This window comes from Brachyhypopomus gauderio, unplaced genomic scaffold (genome assembly GCF_052324685.1).
Source record: "Brachyhypopomus gauderio isolate BG-103 unplaced genomic scaffold, BGAUD_0.2 sc67, whole genome shotgun sequence".
In the NCBI taxonomy this organism is placed as follows: domain Eukaryota; kingdom Metazoa; phylum Chordata; class Actinopteri; order Gymnotiformes; family Hypopomidae; genus Brachyhypopomus; species Brachyhypopomus gauderio.
The window spans coordinates 1,645,144-1,661,245 of record NW_027506888.1 but is presented as its reverse complement, the minus strand read 5'-3'; the positions used below and the strand labels follow the sequence as shown (position 1 = coordinate 1,661,245).

Genomic DNA, 16,102 nt, shown 5'->3' with positions numbered 1-16,102 from the left:
GTGTTCTGGCATCTGAACGTCAGCAGGGAACGCATCGCCAGACCTTCTCGTGAAAGGGGTTTCGGAAGTTCTCTTTGCTCTTCTGAAGTTCATAGGTTGGTTTGATGCCCCTGGAGATCCGCTGTGGATGTTCTTATTTAGGGTTTAGTGCATGGACGATCTCACTAATCAGTGCCTTCAAAAAGCCTCGATTAGATATGCACCACCTGTACTAGAGCTGAGGTTTCTGGGGGGAAGGCTGGTGATAACGCATATAAACTGTCAAACCACCCCACAGGCTAGTAATACGCGCCAGAAAACGTGTTACCAAGTTAATTTAGCGATAGAACGACGAGGCTGAAGTTGGTTCCTTATTCGCCAGCAGGCCCGTAGCCAGCATTCTGATGGGGGGGATCTTCCCCCCCCCCCCCAAACGTGGACTTAATGCTCTCTACTCCAATGCCCCTTAAATACACGAGCACACTTCAAACCTTTTAATTTACACATATTTTATTCATTATAAGCAAGGTTGCCAACTTTTCAAAATCACTAGGACTCAGATTTGATTTGGGGGCGGGGGTGGGTGGTGTGGTCTGTGTGTCAAACGTTGGCGGGGGTGTTATGTCTTATATGTTTCGTCTATGCTGCGCCTAATGCCCGGTTCACACTACACGATTTTAGGCTGGTTTTTCAGTCGCCGACTGTTTTTTGTGTTTTTTGTAGACCACAGAAACTGTGGTCGGAGGCAAATCGGCGGAGGCAAATCGGCGATCACTCGTCGCTCGCTCATTTCGTGTAGTGTGAACTGCTGAAAGACGCTCGCCGAGCCGTCGCCGACTCATCGCGGACGACCGGCAGATATCTAGCATGTTTAATATCTAGCAGTCGGCGACTGAACCTGACGACTGAAAAGTCGTGTAGTGTGAACCTGGCTTAAAGCGATCGATCGCCGGTGGTTGGCGCCAGAGCGAAATAGTAACTCATTGAATCATAGATGTAGATCGGAGATAAATAAACTAGATTTTTTTTCAGCGTGAGAAATCGGATGTATGGCGTGAGCACGTGAAAACGGTCAAATGCGTGTGTCTCACGCTCATTGCGTGAGAGTTGGCAACACGGTTATAAGTTTGTTGTGAGTCTGTTGTTGCTGTCCTTATTTGTTCGTCTATATATTCACCGGAGATTAACAATTCATTCGTTGAATAGCCTACCCATCTCGAGGGGCATGTGTGTACGGAGGGAGGGTGCGGGGGAGGGGGGGGGGATCGAACGAACCCTTCGATCCCCCCTGGCTACGGGCCTGGCCAGTGTCTATTCGCACTTTCCGTTCCACCTTAAAAAAATAATGCGGTAGTTTCATTATGTCGCCGCGATAGAATGTACAGTATTGTACGTTTCTATGGCTGTATCTCCTGATTCTTACATCGTCTCAGAAATCTGACGAGCAGGTTTGATTGACCACGTAAGTGACTGTATAAATCCAGAAGAAGAATAATTTTTACTGAAGAAGTTAAGATTGTATGTTTTGAAAATAAACCACCATTAAATAATGTGATTAAAAGCGAATTATTTCGAATTATTTCGAGTATATGTATAAATATTTAACTTAATTAAGTTTATCGTGCTGGGAAATATTGAAATGGACATTTAAAGTGACGTACAAGTGCTTTAATTCCACCTTGTAAAGGTGTATGAACCCTGCAAACATGACTTTGTTCATTGCGCTGAGGCGCGGCGCGCGCGAAGTTACAAAATTCGAGAGGTGCACGACCTCGCCAATCGACAGGGCGCGAGACCCTCGCGCACGGGCGGAACCACAGCGATTATGTTATTTTCGCCGCGCGGACCCTCGCGCCGCTCGTTAGTGTAGTATAAAGCCTGGTTACGTCCGCGCATGTATGATATCACACACTTGAAGATTTCGGTTAGGTGACCTACATTTAGTGTATATAACGTATAGGATTTTTTGTGTGGGGGTAACTGGTTTAACAGAGTCGATTCATAAACTGTACATACTGCTTAACTGTGGAAAGTAAAACATTTGTGGAATTGAAAAATGTGGTCTTCATCAATTTCGAGAGTACCGAAGTGATTTCGCCACCCTGCTGGTCTGCCCGTTACTGCTGTCTGTTCGTCCAACTACTGTTGTGTTCTATAGCCTATGTGATGAGGGCCACAGTGGAGATGAGCTTCAGGGCTTTACAGTGTACAAATCCTCAACGGCTTTTAGTGTACGTGATTACCTAGATGCACCATGTTTAAAATCCTAGTCTTGAGTCAGTTGGCAACTCAGAGCAGCATGTATTTCCAACCTTCAATAGCTAGAATTATTTGCTTCCTAAAAATGCTTAATTAGTGATGTGCGGATCAGTACAGGGTCCCAGCCACCCTGGCGTACCGTAATCTCGTACTCCTGAGACAACATCATCAAAGATGATTGCAGGCTTCATATAATTTTAATTTAATACTTTAAATAAAATCTCAAACATGCATTCAACCTTGAAAGAGGAAAGTGTCAGATTCATCAAAGCATTCATAACATTCATAAAAGAGCATATAGACTGATAATGCTTTAAAAAGGTCAACACTATTCCCAGTGCAACCGTGAAATGTCAGCGTTCAGTCACTGAGCTTTAAAATAAACCCCCAATGAAACAGTATTGCAATTCAAGTCAGTGTCTTCATCCTGATAAGTTTTTTCACCCCCCCCCCCAAGAAATTAAAACAAGCAAAACACATGCTCAGTTAAACTTTGATTACTGAGTTAAATCACACATACGAACGTGATGCATGCACCTGACTGTGCAGTTATCTGGTGTGTAGCTCAGCCTACAGTGCCTTACAGAGGCTGTAGCTGCTTCTCTAAACACACATGTACTCAGAGCTGAACACTGCTGAGAGCTGTGCCAGCTCCGGCATCAAAACACACGTGAACTCTTACACGTGTTTTGTAGAGAAAGGCTCTTGTCAATGTGCGAATGTTTTGATTGAAGTGTGCGCTTTGAAAAAAGAAAAACACTAATTCCAGAAAGAAAACACATCAGGTAAGAATGTCTTTAGCTTGTGAATGTCTTTAGCTCCGAATTCCATTGGTGTTGGGCAAAGTTCTAGACCTTTAGTAATTTTAGGTTTGCTCTGAGTGACAGAGGACGTCTTTCTAGTCCTGGGATTGCACCTTCTGGAACAGACGCTCTGCGGTCCATTCAAAAGGCAGCGTCAGACACTAGGGGGCGCTCCACCAACATTCCATTTGGCTTCTCAGTAGGATGGTGACATTTGATTTGATGCAGCTTCTCTGCGAGAGGCACTCACATTTGAAAGGTCAGTAGTAGTCTGAGGGCAGCAAAGGGTCCTGACACATTAACATCTTCTATTCTTACATCTCCACTGCATTCCTAGGAAAATATCTCTCTCTCTTATACAAGCAAGCCTTCCAAATGGGTACACATACACACATTAAAAATATAATACATGTTCACATATAATGATGCACCACACACACACACACACACACACGAACACATGCAAACACACAGCAGTGCTCACCTCCAGAGGAATGTGGCCCGAGAACCTGAATGTCAGGACCCAGTTCACAAATAAACTAGTGCTGTCAATTCCAGGTGCCGCGATTAAAAGTCCTCACCAGGATTTTGCTCAAGCTTGCTAGATTTTCTAATTAGCAATCCAGGTAAAATTAGTGGAATCAACACAATCCAGGAAGCCTGAGCAAAATCCTGGTGAGGACTTTTAATCGCGGCACCTGGAATTGACAGCACTAAAATAAACACAAACAATCCAAGCACACTGTTCACCCTTTGTGAAGCAACACTGGTGTCCATCATGGGCCTGCATGAGCAACTTCAGAGTGCTCCTTATTTGCATATTTGACACATAAAGACACAATTTATCTTCACCTATATTGGGGATTCTTTAAGGGACATATCTCGTATGTCTTTTCTTTGGTCCTCCTGAACAGTGAAGGCAGGAGGGAGGGAGAAGAATTGTGGAGTCGTCTGCCTCTCCTCCGCCTGCACCACGTGCTTCACTGACTCACGCTGTTCTCTCTCTCTCTCTCTCTCTCTCTCTCTCTCTCTCTCTCTCATTCCTTATTCTGTCTTTCCAGCGTCTGTCTATCCGTTTACACAAACGGTGAAATGGAAGCATTTCCACAGGCATCCGTCCAGCGTGTCTGACATCAGTGGTCTGGCACATACTGCTTTGATCTGGCTCACATTCATTATCCTTTTCTAATAAACTTCAGTCTTCTCTCCTTTTCTGTCCGTCACTCTCTCACTCTCTCCGTCTCTCACCCTTGCACCCCCACCCCCAGCAACTTCCTCATGTGTTCATACACCACGTAGGAGATGCTGACGGCGGGGATGACCTTGAGAAAGTTGGGGGCGATGCCGCGGTACAGGCCGACCACACCCTCCTCAGACACGATGTTCCGGAACAGGGACACCATGGAGAGCTGGGGACCACCCTTCACTGATGCTGAGAGAGAGAGAGAGAGAGAGAGAGAGAGAGAGAGAGAGAGAATCAGAATGACCATGCCCCTACAGCTTACTGAATTACCTGGATAAAGAGACAGACAGACACACACATTTGACAAGTTATGATGACAATTGTAATTAACAATCCATCAAATCACCATCACTCAATACATCCATAAACAATGTACATTATTTCCAAAGTCAGGTCTGACACTTATTTCTGGCTTTATCTTAGTTTCCGGGTATTTTTGGAGTCTAGCCTACATTTCCTACCTACATCTTCTGAGTAGACATCTAAAGCATGTTTGTAAGTGGCTCTGGATAAGAGTGTCTGCTAAATGCAGAGCACACACCCATAACCACTGGTCACGTGACCTGTGAGAAGTCTCACCCTGGGCCTGCATGCGTGTTCGGATCAGGGCGAGGGGGTAGGAGGCCAGCTGACCACAGGTACTGGACACGGTGCCACACCCCACCAACACCAGCACGCCCGGGTCAGCCAACGTGGAACTGTGCCTCTGCAGCCAGGCGTTCTTCAGGGTCTGAGAGAGGCAGGGAGAGAGAGAGAGAGAGACAGATAAGTCAAATTCAGGCTCATTGCAGCCTCACTCATGGACGCCCCCAGGCTCCCCGTCAGACCTCGTAGACGGCCAGGTCGATGCCGGCGTAGGGGATGATGCCCAGGATGTTGGGGACGTAGCCCTTGTAGAACGCACGCACACCCTCCTTCTGCAGGATCTGCCGAGCGCAGTCCGCCACGCTGGAATACTGGCCTGTCTTACGCAGGGTCAGACGCGTCTTCAGCACCTACCCAGTGAGGGAGGGAGGGAGGGAGAGAAAGAGAGAGAGGAAGGTATTTTTTTCACCGGAGTACAGTGGTCCTGTCTCTGTGTTCTACATGGCTCTAGTATGTCTCCTGTTCTCATGCACCTGATTCAGCTCAACCAAATCCCACAGGTCCAACGGGACCTTATGGGGTGTAACAGGGCGTTACAGGACCTTATGGGGTGTAACAGGGCGTTACAGGACCTTATGGGGTGAAACAGGGCGTTACAGGACATAATGGGGTGTAACAGGGCGTTACAGGACCTTATTGGGTGTAACAGGGCGTTACAGGACCTTATGGGGTGAAACAGAGCGTTACAGGACCTTATTGGGTGTAACAGGGCTTTACAGGACCTTATGTGAACCAAATTATGGATTTTTTTCAGGTGGAAATGGATCCATTATTTCATAGACTCAGAATTTAAGTTATCTAGATTAATTTCATTTTCTTTTGTATCTATTTGACAGTAAGGATATAACAGAATGTGATCAGATTAACAAAGTGTGTGTGTGTTTTGTGTATGTATGTGTGTGTGCGTGCGTGCGTGTTTTGTGTATGTGTGTGTGTGTGTGTGTGTGTGTGTGTACCTCCATTGGATATATAATAGTCTGTGCAGTGGCTCCTGCCATGGACCCAGCAACAAATCTCTCATGTACTTTTAAAGTGACGCCATGCCTACTGCCCACCATCAGTCTCTTAATCTACATGCACACACAGAGAGAGAGAGAGAGAGAGAGAGAGAGAGAGAGAGAGATAAAGTGCCTCTTGAGGGTCAATAACAACTCCACTAAAACTGCTGTGAAAATCCAGATGAGCAAGGGTTAGAACATGTGGAGAGAATATCAGTGTTGACGTGACATGGGAGAGAGACCTACAGCACACAGGGAAGAGAGAGAGAGAGAGAGAGAGAGACAGACCTACAGCACACAGAAGACAGAGAGAGACCTACAGCACACAGTTTGTGTTCTGTTCGTGTGTGTGTGTGTGTGTAAGTGACAAAGAGAGACAATGACCTGCTCATAAGCTAGAAACTTGATGGCTGTTTCCGGGGCGATTTTGAGAACATTGATTCCGTTGCCCCTCCACAAAGCACTGAGGCCTCCCTCCTTAATCATAGCCCTCAAACCACTCCACACACTGCCCTTGTCCGACCTCTGACCATGAACCTACATACAAAGCAAACATGATCAGTTACTTTGTCAACCCCAGTCCCAGCCCTTATCAGTGCATGCACACACACACACACACACACACACACACACACACACACACACACACACACACACACACACACACACACACACAGATATAATTAAACACAATCAGCTCTGATTGGGACCCAGCACAGAAGGGCCCTTTGCTTCAGACAAACAAACATTCAAACACAGGGTGTATATACATACACACAAAGAGTTCTAAGGCTATGCAGACACACACACACACACACACACACACATGAATGACGCAGGTGTGTAGCCTGGACAGCTGGGTGGATGGAGCTTCACCTGCAGGAAGACCTTGAGCCTGTCCAGAGGGGCGGTGCCTGTTCTGGACACAGAGCCAGCCATGGCCCCCGCCATCAGTTGTCTCCACACAAACCCGGACTTCCTCTCCTTCTCTGAGAACTCATCAGGAACCGACGGGTGCTCCCCAATGTCCAATATCTACACACACACACCAAAAAAAGAAAGAAAGGGAGAGCAGAGACAGAGATGAAGAGCATGAGTCCAGATATCTTCATCTTTAACCAGACAGATGGCACACAAACATGTAGATCTGAAGCTCTGGACTATGTGGAGAACGAAAGTGTGCGTGGAGCGTGAGTGTGTGTGTGTGTGTGTGTGTGTGTGTGGTGCAGCTGACCACAGAGCGTTTCCAGTACAGAGCGATGTCCTCCATACTGTGCAGAGGGTTAAACAGGAAGTGATCTCGCCACTCCACCCAGTCGATGGTCATAGTTCCATCTTTATCCATACTGTACAAACACAGAGAGGAAACGCTCATTATGCATGATTACGCAGCAATATCCACAGAGAAAAGAACAGTCTCTCTGCCTTTCTCGCACACGCACACACCTCTGCAGTATCCTGGATGCTTCCTCGAGAGTAACATCCACTCCTAAATTATGTAGTGACAGCTGGATCTCTCCGACATCTATTTCACCTGCAGAACACACACACACACACAGAGTGAGGTTGGCAGATGGTTTTATGAACTCTAACTCTGCTATGATTCTCATTTACATTATAGGATAATCTGGAGTCCATTTTAATTCAAATGCTAATACCAGCCCATAAAGCACCAATGTGGTGACTCAAAAGCCTTAATAACTATGCCAGTGATTAATGGATACCAACAATGATCCTAACGCTAGCAGGTGGCTGGGCGAGGCTAGGTGTAGGGTTGCCACCCAGGGCTCTCAAGTGTTGGATTCATGCCAGAGTGTGAGAGTTGTTGTTAACGGGGGGGGGGGGGGGTTGTATACGTTGTATATCGCGATCGATATCGCCAGTGGAGGGCGACATAGATATGGATCGGAGGTAAATAAACTAGATTTTTTTTCTCGCCGTGTGAAATCGGAGGTGTGCCGTGTGAAGACGGTCAAATGCGTGTGTCACACGCTCAATGCGTGAGACTTGAGAGCCCTGTTGCCACCTGTCCCGGTTTTCCTTCTTTTTAATATTCGTCAGACCTAGGTGGCAACCCTAGGGGTGGGCGAGGCTAGGTGCTAACGCTAGCAGGTGGCTGGGCGAGGCTAGGTGCTAACGCTAGCAGGTGGCTGGGCGAGGCTAGGTGCTAACGCTAGCAGGTGGCTGGGCGAGGCTAGGTGCTAACCGTCGTTGTTGCGGTCCAGGCTGCTGAACATGAGCCTGAGGGATTTCTCGTGCATGCGCAGGAAGTGCGTGAACTCCTCGATGTCCAGAAGTCCATCCTGATTGGTGTCCCCAGCTTTCACAATCTGCTGTGGGACAGGGCAGAGAGGACAAGAGAGGAGAGGAGAGGTGGAGGGAAGGAGGGAGGCCCGGAACAGTTAGGAATGGAGGGATGGGGAGACGGGGAGCAGAGCAGGGGGAGGGGGTTGGGAGGAGCCAGTTACACCATGCAAAGCTACTGATAATCATTCCAGAACAAATTACCCATTCCAGCTCCAGAAAAAAATGACCCATGCACGAGATCACATTCCCGAACCAATGACCCACGGCACAGGCCCTTCCTGGCATAGCAGAACACCCACATGCTGAAAACATTGACAGTTCAAATGGTTTCAAATGGTGTGTTCAATCACACAAGCAGAGTGAGGAACCTGCTATCAGTCAGCTTCAGTACTGAGACTGAGAGTAACTGTTCCTGCATTGACACTGACAAAATTGGTTGAACCAAGTTCTCTGTGAAAAGCCATTTTCTGTGAACTTCCTCTTCTTTTGAAATCTAAGCATGACACAGGAAGTTCTGGTGGCTGGATTCACCTCCTTTAATTTCTAACTGTTAAACACTTAGATGACAAAGGCACAATGTACCACCAGAAACATCTCACATAGCACTTCATTCATTCATTCATCTGTCCTGCTCCTTTTTGCGACAGCCCTGTCACCAGTCAACAAAATCCAACCATAAACACCAGACATTCATTTAAACAGGAAGTTCTGTTGGCCCAGTGGACTGAAACATGATGTGTGTGGAACGGTTCCACGCTTCCCTAGCAGGCGTTTGAGATTCACGAGTGCTGCAGCTGCCACAGTCTCGGCTGGTGGGCTGAACCAAAGGCGTCCACAGGCCACATCGGGCCTGGACTCTGCAGGTGTGTATCAGGATAATGGAGAGAAGCAGGAGTGACATCCAGTCTCTGCACTTCAGGAAAGGAACACTGGAGCACAGTACAGTAGGCTGTGTCTCCAACTACACTGGGGTGGTTTCCTTAGATGGTGTTTGTGCGTGGGCTTGTTCATCAGGACAGGCATGTATGGGACTGTGGCTGCCTTGTGTGTGTAGTTGTGGGCAGATACACCGCACAGCGTCTTACAGTCTCCTCTCTCTCATTTGCTCACACACCCGCAATCTCACGCACCCCCCCCCCTCCACCACCACCTTTGCTCATACATGAAGTAACTCCAACTAGTTGACCTTTTCCCTCTAGTGAGGTTCTGTGAGTGTGTGTGCAGAGAGATACACACTTTCTAGACTTGGCTCTGAAAAAAGGCTTCAGCATTCAGAAGCTCATGTGCCTCCAGAACATGATGAGACATGCCTCTTCTCTCTCTCTCTCTCTCTCTCTCTCTCTCTCACACACACACACACAAGTAAATGAATACACACTCATGCAGAAACAACCAGATGGGCATAGGGCTTGTTACTGACACCACAGGAACATACACAAACACTTCTGTCTCAATGTCATGCAACTTTTAACACAAGATGGGCAAAACCACAGCAAAAACACAAACAAAATATGTTGTATATGCCTCACTCACTCACTCACACTCTCTCTCTCTCTCTCTCTCTCTCTCTCAGCCTGTAAGCCAATCATAACTGATCAAGTTGACAGCTGCAGTGTGAGGGAGATGTTAAGAACGTAGAGTGCTGACCTCATGATCTATATGTACCTCATATTCTCACCACCCTGTGGCAGCCTTCCAAAATGTTGTGATAGTTTTTTTAATACATGGACTGTTTCTGTGCTTTACACTACAGCAGACTTTTAAGTCGCTGTTTAATTCATTTACCAAACTCTGATCCTGCGAGTCTAAATACAGTGTTAAAGTAGTGAATCATGACTGAGGTAAAGCTCAAGGTGCCTTTCCAACTTCAGTAAGAGGGCACTTCTTCAATAAGTCTCTATCACTCTGTGTGTGTGTGTGTGTGTGTGTGTTTTACAGGATAGGCCTGCATTTACTGCTTCACAGGTCTGAACTTTCACCTCCCTGAACTTTACCCTAAATTAAACCTAAGGTCAGTAGTGTTGTCGGACAGTGTATGGCTTTTCAAGAGTACGCATGCTAATCGACTCGTTTACGTAATCCGGGGACACGGGTACGTGCATTCCAGCGAACAACTAGCAATGCGAGGTTGAAAAGGTGTCACGTGATTCGCAGGACACAGCGGGCATCTGTGATGTCGTCATGCCGTGTCGGCCCTGGAGTTTGGAGCTCGCGCGCTCCCCACCTCTTCGGAACGAGTATAAATGCGCTCGTGCTTGGCTATGACACGAGCGCGTGTGTGTATTTCCTTGTATGATCCATACCTCTTCGACCGAGGTTTGAGAGAGCAGTCCTCGCGCGGCCAGACCAGTCCGTAATTCGCTAATATCGATCCGTCCGTCCTTGTTCAAATCTAGTTCTTCGAACAGCTCGGCCCAGAGCCGTTCCCGGGCAGGGTCCACCCCGCTCTCCTGGCACCGGGCCTGTGTCCAGCCCGTGTGACACCGGGCTTCACCCATGTGGTACTTACGGCGGCCAGCGAACACGTCCCGTCCGTGAAAATCGCCTATTCACGGTTACTTTTAGGAAAGGAGAAACATTGACGTACCCACACCGCTTTCGTTCGTTGGGAATACGTTTACAATGGCGATAATCCAACTATCTAATTGACAATTTCGGATGGCAGTACCACTCTTTAACTAAAACAAACAAACAAAAAAAACCACCAGTGCGTCCCAGGTTCGAGAAACCCGCCGTGGTTTAGCTGTTTATCTTCTGCAGCTGTATGTCGGGCATGAAACCAGGAAGCTTGAATCGGCTACAAACGAAGAACAATTTTTCTAGAGCTGCCAAACACTACGATTCGGTTACGGTGGCGATCGTCCCGTATTCCGTCAGCGACGAATCCATATATGAAACGATTACGCTGAAAACCCTTTTGGAAGATTATGCGTGTTCTGCAGGAACGCGGAACACTCACGCGCCCCGGGGGTGCAGCCACTCGACCACCGCTCCACACGGACACTCGGCTCACGTTTCACCGCGGCGCCTCAACAACGTCAGCGTGAAAACCCGAGTTCTTATCGCTTATTTCGTCTCCTCCTGAGCCAAAGATCACCACAAGAGCCCAAGAATGTTGCGAACTTGTCGCAACCTGCAAGGGAGTCTTGCGGGGTCTCATCACTCACGCGGACCAGAAATTCAGGCTCAATAGCGCGTGTGCAAGTCACAGTAACGTAGACAGACACGCGTACAATGTGCGTGCGCCTGATGCTCGGTTCATAACCACAAATCCCTACGCATTTTTCGCAGGCATTACATTATGGTATGGTTAATGATCGTGCTGGATAATGCAGATATAACGTGCCAGGTAGGCTATCGTACAGGTGCAGGCGCGCGCGCACTGTAGGCCACCTGTTTCATCTATCAGCAGGGTAATTAGTGCACGGAAACAGGCGCGAATAACACACACAAGCACGCAAGGCTTCTGTCCCTACCCACCTTAACGAGATCGAGACACAGCCACTGCACACCCCCCCCCTTCTGAAAAGATATCACTCATTACTGTCCCTGTGAGTCATGATTTTAAAGGACAAACACCTCCAGGGGCAAACCGGTGTTCCACAAGCCTTCAACTGCCGTATTGTTTAAGATGATCTGTGTTTGCATCAAGCTTACTCAACATACATGCTGCTTACCTAACATTTGCAGGTGTTGTTTTCCGATGGCTGTAACAGATAACGGGCTCTATAAGAGCAGATCCCAGCAGCAGAAACGCGGAGACACGGAGGGAGAGCCGAAGTCTTCTGGAGCTCTTCTTGACGGCCCCTCTTACGGTCCGTGATGTGTAAGGGGCTCTCAGCGATTCCTTCATCATGCCTGGAGAAGTGAGTGTGTGCACGTGCATGCCAAAGATAGAGGGATTGTGTGTGTGTGTGTGTGTGTGAGGGAGAGAAAGAAAGAGAGGAATGTTCTGTGTGTGTGTGTGTTTGAGAAAGATATAATAGGGTGAAATGTTTGCTTTGTGTTTCTCAAGAAAATAACTGAAAAGTGTGTTTTAGGGCAAAAGGAATGCGAGTGAAGTTAACTCACCTGGCAGAGAAACCTCACAAACACAGGTAACACACACACACACATACACACCTCACACACCTAACACTGGTAACACGCTCACAGACACACTCCTCAGAAATGCAGGTAACACATAAAACGTTACAGAGATGTGTAAAAGCTAATGTAAGACACGTTCCTTCAGGTGGCAGGACGAGAAGCTTCCTCAGGACCTGGAGTCTCTGCTCAGAAGCCAGAGTAAGTGTTTTCCCTCCTCAAGGTTCCCCATAAGAGTCGAGCTTTCTGCTCTGGCAGGATTGCTGCCTCTTTGCCCTATCTGTTTCCCCGAGTTACCCTCCCGAGCGTGTGTTTTGTTCCTTGGCTCCACTGTGTGGTTTAACGCTTCTTTGGTCACCACTGCTCAACCCAGAGTAACATCCTCCCTGATGGGCTCTGATTGAAACTGGCAGTTTTCAGCTTAAATATGTTGTATGATGATGCTGTTGTTGCATGAACGGACATAGCATTTGGGAGAGAGAGAGGGTGGGAGTAGAGGACAGAGGGGGAGAGAGAGAGAGAGAGAAAGGGGGGAAAGGGGAAAGAGGTGAGAGAGAGAGGGAGGTGAAAGGGGACAGAGAGGTGAGAGAGAGAGGGAGAGAGAGAGAGAGGGGGAGGTGAAAGGGGACAGAGGTGAGAGAGAGAGAGAGGGAGGTGAAAGGGGACAGAGAGGAGAGGGAGGTGAAAGGGGACAGAGAGGAGAGGGAGGTGAAAGGGGAGAGAGGTGAGAGAGAGAGAGAGGTGAAAGGGGACAGAGAGGTGAGAGAGAGAGGGAGGTGAAAGGGGACAGAGAGGGGAGAGAGAGAGAGGGAGGTGAAAGGGGACAGAGAGGGGAGAGAGAGAGAGGGAGGTGAAAGGGGAAAGAGAGGTGAGAGAGAGAGGGAGGTGAAAGGGGACAGAGAGGTGAGAGAGAGAGGGAGGTGAAAGGGGACAGAGAGGTGAGAGAGAGAGAGAGGAAGGGGAAAGGGGACAGAGAGGGGAGAGAGAGAGAGGGAGGTGAAAGGGGAAAGAGAGGTGAGAGAGAGAGGGAGGTGAAAGGGGACAGAGAGGTGAGAGAGAGAGGGAGGTGAAAGGGGACAGAGAGGTGAGAGAGAGAGAGAGGAAGGGGAAAGAGAGGTGAGAGAGAGAGGGAGGTGAAAGGGGACAGAGAGGAGAGGGAGGTGAAAGGGGAGAGAGAGAGGGAGGTGAAAGGGGACAGAGAGGTGAGAGAGAGAGAGAGGAAGGGGAAAGGGGACAGAGAGGGGAGAGAGAGAGAGGGAGGTGAAAGGGGACAGAGAGGTGAGAGAGAGAGAGAGGAAGGGGAAAGGGGACAGAGAGGGGAGAGAGAGAGAGGGAGGTGAAAGGGGAAAGAGAGGTGAGAGAGGGAGGTGAAAGGGGACAGAGAGGAGAGAGAGAGAGGGAGGTGAAAGGGGACAGAGAGGTGAGAGAGAGAGAGGGAGGTGAAAGGGGAAAGAGAGGTGAGAGAGAGAGGGAGGTGAAAGGGGACAGAGAGGTGAGAGAGAGAGGGAGGTGAAAGGGGACAGAGAGGTGAGAGAGAGAGGGAGGTGAAAGGGGACAGAGAGGTGAGAACACTTGAATATCCCCTGACATTTCCCCTGTTATGGGGCCACTAGTAAAACTACAGGAGTGCATGGTTGTTTACTTTATGGCAGCTGTACAGGACTACCTCTTCCAAAACTCCTGCTTGACCCTTTAATATTCCCTCTCTCTCTCCCCCTCCCTCCATGAGTGCAGTAGGGTTGCAGGCATTCCACTGGTTCCTGCGCTCCGAGTTCAGTGAGGAGAACCTGGCCTTCTGGCTGGCCTGCCAGGACTACAGACACTCACCTGAGTCCAAACGGGCTGCCAAGGCCCTCGGCATCTACAGCCAGTTCATCAGCGCCGATGCCCCACAGGAGGTACACGGGGGGGAGCGGTGTGTGTGTGTGTGTGTGTGTGTGTGTGTGTGTGTGTGTGTGTGTGTGTGTGTGTGTACCTTGACCTGTTCCATACAGTATTGCCTAGGTCTGGTTGGGTCACTGTGTTACTGCACAGGGCCAGCCCACCAGGCAAAATGCAGCAGCATGAATGAAGGAGGAGAGCACTAAGCCCTGCCGTCGCCTTAGGGGCTGATTGTGTTAGAGCTTCCCGGGTGGGTAGTTGGGTCGGTCGGTCTATATTGTTTCCCTTCTGGATATGTTAGCACTGCTTCAGGGAGCTGCCAGGGTGCTGTGGGAGTGTGTTGGGGAGGAGTGTTACGTGTGCTGTGGGAGTGTGTTACGTGTGCTGTGGGAGTGTGTTACGTGTGCTGTGGGAGTGTGTTACGTGTGCTGTGGGAGTGTGTTGCGTGTGCTGTGGGAGTGTGTTGCGTGTGCTGTGGGAGTGTGTTGCGTGTGCTGTGGGAGTGTGTTGCGTGTGCTGTGGGAGTGTGTTGCGTGTGCTGTGGGAGTGTGTTGCGTGTGCTGTGGGAGTGTGTTGGGGAGGAGTGTTGTGTGCTGGGGGAGTGTGTTGGGGAGGAGTGTTACGTGTGCTGTGGGAGTGTGTTACGTGTGTTGGGGAGGAGTGTTACATGTGTGGGGGCATGTGTAACGTGTGCTCATGCTCACAGGTTAACCTGGACAGTGAGACTCGGGAGGCGCTGTTGGGGTCGCAGCTCCATCCCGCTGCCAACACGTTCGACAGCGCTCAGCAGCGCATCTTCACTCTGATGGCCAAAGACTCCTTCCCTCGTTTCCTCCGCTCACCCCACTGCCAGCACCTGCTCAGGGCTCCGTGAACCACAGCGCCCCTGCTGGCCTGCAGAACACACTGCGCTTTCTCTGGATTTTTGTAAAATCACCGGTATATCTGCATACTACTCAAATTAAAATAATAACAAGTGATTGTCGTTAATAGTTTCATTACAAAAATATTAGTTCATTAGTAAAATAAGCGTATCAGTACAGACTGTAGCAAAATATTCAGAATATTAGTTTTTAGCATTTTATTCATTTTTAGTTTATAATAAGTATTAGAAATTTGTAGTTGGTGTTTTCTTAATGTACTCTTTCTGAGTGATCCTTTGTTATGAGTGACAGATCATTATGGTGGTGGTAGCAAACTATGCTACAATCTGGAAATATGATGAAAGACGTACTAAAACTGAACGTTAAAGAGGGGGGGAGGGGGAGTTCATGGGTGCAGGTTTGTTATAGGTTGTAATTCAGAGGCTGTATGTATTACATTTGAGCTGGAGTTATAATATATGTCCAAATGTTTGGTGTCTTATTATTTACTTCTCTAAGAAAACAAAAACTTGCTAAAATAAAGTGATACAAATCTGAATGGTTCGGCAAGCTACACCCACACTGTAAGAGCCGTGATAGCCCCAGCTGACCTCATGGGTCAGATTTCAGACAAGCAGAGCCAGTGGTTCCAGAACCCCTTTGTTCTATAACCAAGGCGTTCTATGACCTGAAGAACATGCGGTAGGAATCTGCGCCTCTGGAGCAAGACCTGGAACCAAGGCAGGTTCTAGAACAAGGACATGTTCTAGAACCAGGACATGTTCTAGAACCAGGACATGTTCTAGAACCAGGACATGTTCTAGAACAAGGACATGTTCTAGAACCAGGACATGTTCTAGAACCAGGACATGTTCTAGAACCAGGACATGTTCTAGAACAGAAGTGCACCAAGCCAAAACTCATCAGTCGACAGACGTGAAGGATCATAATGCGTCAGTGCCAAAGCTGACGTCCTGAGCAGGAGAAAAGCTCCATGTGATGAATGAGGCAGAGCAGTAAAGCTGTGAGGGGGATCAG

General features: G+C 48.5%; 2 protein-coding genes across 5 annotated transcripts; one reads left to right on the top strand and one right to left on the bottom strand.

Annotated features, from left to right (window-relative positions):
* Positions 1-2,425: 2,425 nt before the first annotated feature.
* Positions 2,426-12,051, bottom strand: slc25a23a (solute carrier family 25 member 23a). Of its 4 annotated transcripts, none has more exons than XM_076989318.1 (10): positions 11,912-12,051; positions 8,134-8,260; positions 7,374-7,461; positions 7,162-7,273; positions 6,804-6,962; positions 6,312-6,464; positions 5,886-5,999; positions 5,112-5,279; positions 4,864-5,014; positions 2,426-4,473 (listed from the first exon to the last, which is right to left on the bottom strand). In XM_076989318.1, the coding sequence occupies exons 2-10, from the start codon at positions 8,186-8,188 to the stop codon at positions 4,286-4,288; spliced, it is 1,188 nt and encodes a 395-aa protein (XP_076845433.1). In that variant the 5' UTR covers positions 8,189-8,260; positions 11,912-12,051; the 3' UTR covers positions 2,426-4,285. The 4 variants fall into 4 exon arrangements, with proteins under 4 accessions (XP_076845433.1, XP_076845434.1, XP_076845431.1 ...); XM_076989319.1 differs by having other exon boundaries at positions 8,134-8,257; XM_076989316.1 differs by lacking the exon at positions 11,912-12,051 and adding an exon at positions 10,538-10,732.
* LOC143490830 (regulator of G-protein signaling 5) lies at positions 11,961-15,181 on the top strand. The gene is made up of 5 exons (XM_076989339.1): positions 11,961-12,100; positions 12,275-12,331; positions 12,469-12,521; positions 14,055-14,218; positions 14,908-15,181. The coding sequence occupies exons 1-5, from the start codon at positions 12,057-12,059 to the stop codon at positions 15,073-15,075; spliced, it is 486 nt and encodes a 161-aa protein (XP_076845454.1). The 5' UTR covers positions 11,961-12,056; the 3' UTR covers positions 15,076-15,181.
* Positions 15,182-16,102: the final 921 nt, after the last annotated feature.